Raw genomic sequence first — 3,218 nt, forward strand, 5'->3', positions numbered from 1 at the left:
AATGACACACTAAAGTACTCTATATAATACATAATATGTTGCCTGATTATTATTGATTACCAAAATGACCATGACATTACATCTATTTTCCTTTTTTTGGTAGAGAAAGAATACATCATAGGATAACATCACCACACGATACGAGCTTCACCTTTAAGTGTTTCAACTTTCACACCACACTTTCACAATAATATCCACAACTAAATATGAGTAAGTACATGGAAGCGATCCCACTTCACTCCTTGTAAGTTCAAGTGCTTGAACTCTTTCTTTGCCATTTCAATTTCAGCTTTGCAAACTTCAGTGAGAGTTGCACGTACATCCAGTTATGCATCTTGTCCACCAACCGGAAGAGAGTAATCTTTGAGGACTTTTTCATGAACATAATGCCCAAATATGTCCAGAATCCAACTATATATCCCATAACAATAAAGACATAATGTAGAACTCTTTCAAGCTTCTCATCATCTTCTGCATCTTCTTCTTGAGATGGTGAATGATTTACTTCATCACTAGAACACTTTGGAAGCGGCACACCACAAAGGCCCTTATTGCCGGCATAGATCGAGTCATTGAAGGTAGAAAGCTGACCACCTGTTGGGATTCTTCCAGATAAATTGTTGTGGGAGAGATTCAAGGAGCTGAGAAAGTTCAAGGAAGATAGGTCGGAAGGAATTTCTCCCATGAGACTATTCATTGACAAGTCAAGAGACTCCAATTCCTTCATGGCACCAATATTTTCTGGAATCCTTCCTGATAAATGGTTGTTGGATAAGTTGAGGAAGCACAATCCATGCAGCCTCGTGATCTCTTGTGGAATCTCACCAGAAAGCTCATTGTTTGATAGGTCTATGCTTGACACCGCACTAAGAGCTTTAGTGTATTCATTGGTTGACCCTTTTGCAGTTATAAGAATATTATCATCGCCGAGATATTCCATGTTGCCATTAAAACAGTAAAAACTAGGGTACTTGCATGCTTGAGAATAAGGATAATATAATCCATTTGAAGTGTAGTTTTGTTTCACGAGCATAAAATTGAAATTTTCGATAGTGGAAGGTATACTGCCAATAAAATTGTTGGACGAAAAATCCAAAACTTGGAGGGAAGTAAGATTTCCTATACTCTTTGGAATAACATGATGGAATAAGTTTGAGCTCAAACGAAGAAATTTTAGCAACGGGAAGCTCCTTCCCACCCATTCTGGTATTTCACTAGAAAATTTATTCCCACCGAGATCAAGACTCACTAATTCAGTACAATTTCTTAAGAAAGAAGGAAATGATCCTGATAAATTGTTACTATTCATGTGCAGGGAGTTCAAACTAATTGGATATGATCCATGGCAATTTGGAATTTCACCTGATAAGTAATTGTTAGATAGGTGTAGTACATTTAAATTACTGAGATTGCAAAAGAAAGCCGGCAAACTACCATGGATACGATTATTAGACAACTTTAATACTTCAGAGTGTTCAAAATTTGCATAGCTTAATGGAATTGTTCCTTCAAAAGAGTTATTTGATAGATCCATAATGGTAGATAAACTAGAAGGTAACTGGCCAGTGAAATTGTTGGAGCTTACATCGAGAGAAATACCTGAATTGTTCAAAATGAAATCCGAGAACCAACCTGGAATATTTCCATAAAGTCCAACTCCAGATAAATCAAGTTCAAACAAAGTTGTTTGCGTTTGAATCCAAGAAGGAAATCTAGCTTTTAAATGACAATATCTCATATAAATCCTTTGAGCATTGAATGGAGGAAGCCAATCATCTAATAAAATATAATTCAAGGAGTTATAAGATGTATTCAAATAGTGTAAGCTAGTGAGCTGGGAGAAGTGAGCTTCAGTCATGTTGCCCTGTAATGAATTCCATGAGATATCCAGGAATTGTAGTTGAGCTAATTTCCCAAGACTAGAAGGGATTGACCCACTCAACTTATTGCCATAAATGTATATGGCCTGTAACTTCGATCCTTGTGGGCATTTAGACAAACCATCAAATAGATTTGTTAATTCTCCACCAATATTATTCCGGTATAAATTCAAAGTCTCCAAGTTGCAAAGATTACCAAAACTCAATGGTATCTGCCCCTTCAAGTTATTTATTGATGCATCAAAATCCAACAGGCTGTGAAGTCTGCCAATATTTTCTGGTATTTGACAAGAGAGATTATTAGCACGCATGAATAAGTCCTTCAAATAGACGAGATTTCCCAAAACATCTGGTATGCATCCCGAAAATTCATTTACTGACACATTCAAATGTAACAAGCTTGTGAGGTTGCCCATGCTCAAAGGTATTTCTCCAGTAATATGATTCCAAGATAAATCTAAATACTCCAAGTGGATAAGATTGTTCATGCTCACATACATGTCTCCAGTGATTTGATTATTTGACAAATCTAGATGCTCCAAATGTATAAGGTTGCCCAGGCTCAGAGGAATCCCTCCAGCGATTTGATTATACGAAAAATCTAGATACTTCAAGTGGATCAGGTTGCCCAGGCTCAGAGGAATGCCTTCAGTGATCTGATTAATTGACAAATCTAGATGCTCCAAGTGGATAAGATTGCCCAGGCTGTGAGGTATGACTCCAGTGATTCGATTGCCATGCAAATCTAGATACTTCAAATAAATAAGATTTTCCATGTTTACAGGTATCTCTTTAGTGACTTGATTATCATGCAAATCTAAATACTCCAAGTGAATATGATTGCACAGATTCAAAGGTATCTCCCCACTGATTTGATTACCTGACATATCTAGATGCTTCAGGTGGTTAAGGTTGCCCTTGCTTAAAGATATCTCTCCAGCGATTTCATTAGATGACAAGTCTAGATATTCCAAGTTGACAAGGCTTCTCATATCAAATGGAATTTTTGTTAAAGAATTACCAGCTAAATTCAAATGCTTCAACTTCCTATAGACATTCACAGAAACATTTTCTTTTAACTGATTACTTGACGAATTGAGTCCCATTATACTTGTGTCATCTTCTGTTGCATCTTCTAGCCAACAACCCGACAAAACAAGATGTTCTAGGCTATTATAATTAATTTGATGAAGCCAACTGGTTGCTGCTGTAGAGAAATCAACACAACTCATGTCCAGATATTCTAGAGAAGTTAGTTGGGTGACCCAATTTAGGTCATCTAACCATACTTGAGTACTTCTACAACATCTAAGGTCGAGGGATCGTAGGTTAGAAAGA

General features: G+C 36.8%; 1 protein-coding gene across 1 annotated transcript; it reads right to left on the reverse strand.

Moving 5' to 3' along the window:
- Positions 1-250: 250 nt before the first annotated feature.
- LOC121972682 (receptor like protein 23-like) lies at positions 251-2,986 on the reverse strand. The gene has a single exon (XM_042524329.1). The coding sequence runs from the start codon at positions 2,984-2,986 to the stop codon at positions 251-253; it is 2,736 nt and encodes a 911-aa protein (XP_042380263.1).
- Positions 2,987-3,218: the final 232 nt, after the last annotated feature.

This window comes from Zingiber officinale, chromosome 4A (genome assembly GCF_018446385.1).
Source record: "Zingiber officinale cultivar Zhangliang chromosome 4A, Zo_v1.1, whole genome shotgun sequence".
NCBI lineage: Eukaryota > Viridiplantae > Streptophyta > Magnoliopsida > Zingiberales > Zingiberaceae > Zingiber > Zingiber officinale.

What these genes read in the sequence shown, in the direction of transcription:
- LOC121972682 (XM_042524329.1), bottom strand. Translation starts at nt 2,986, where the DNA reads ATGGGACTCAATTCGTCAAGTAATCAGTTAAAAGAAAATGTTTCTGTG.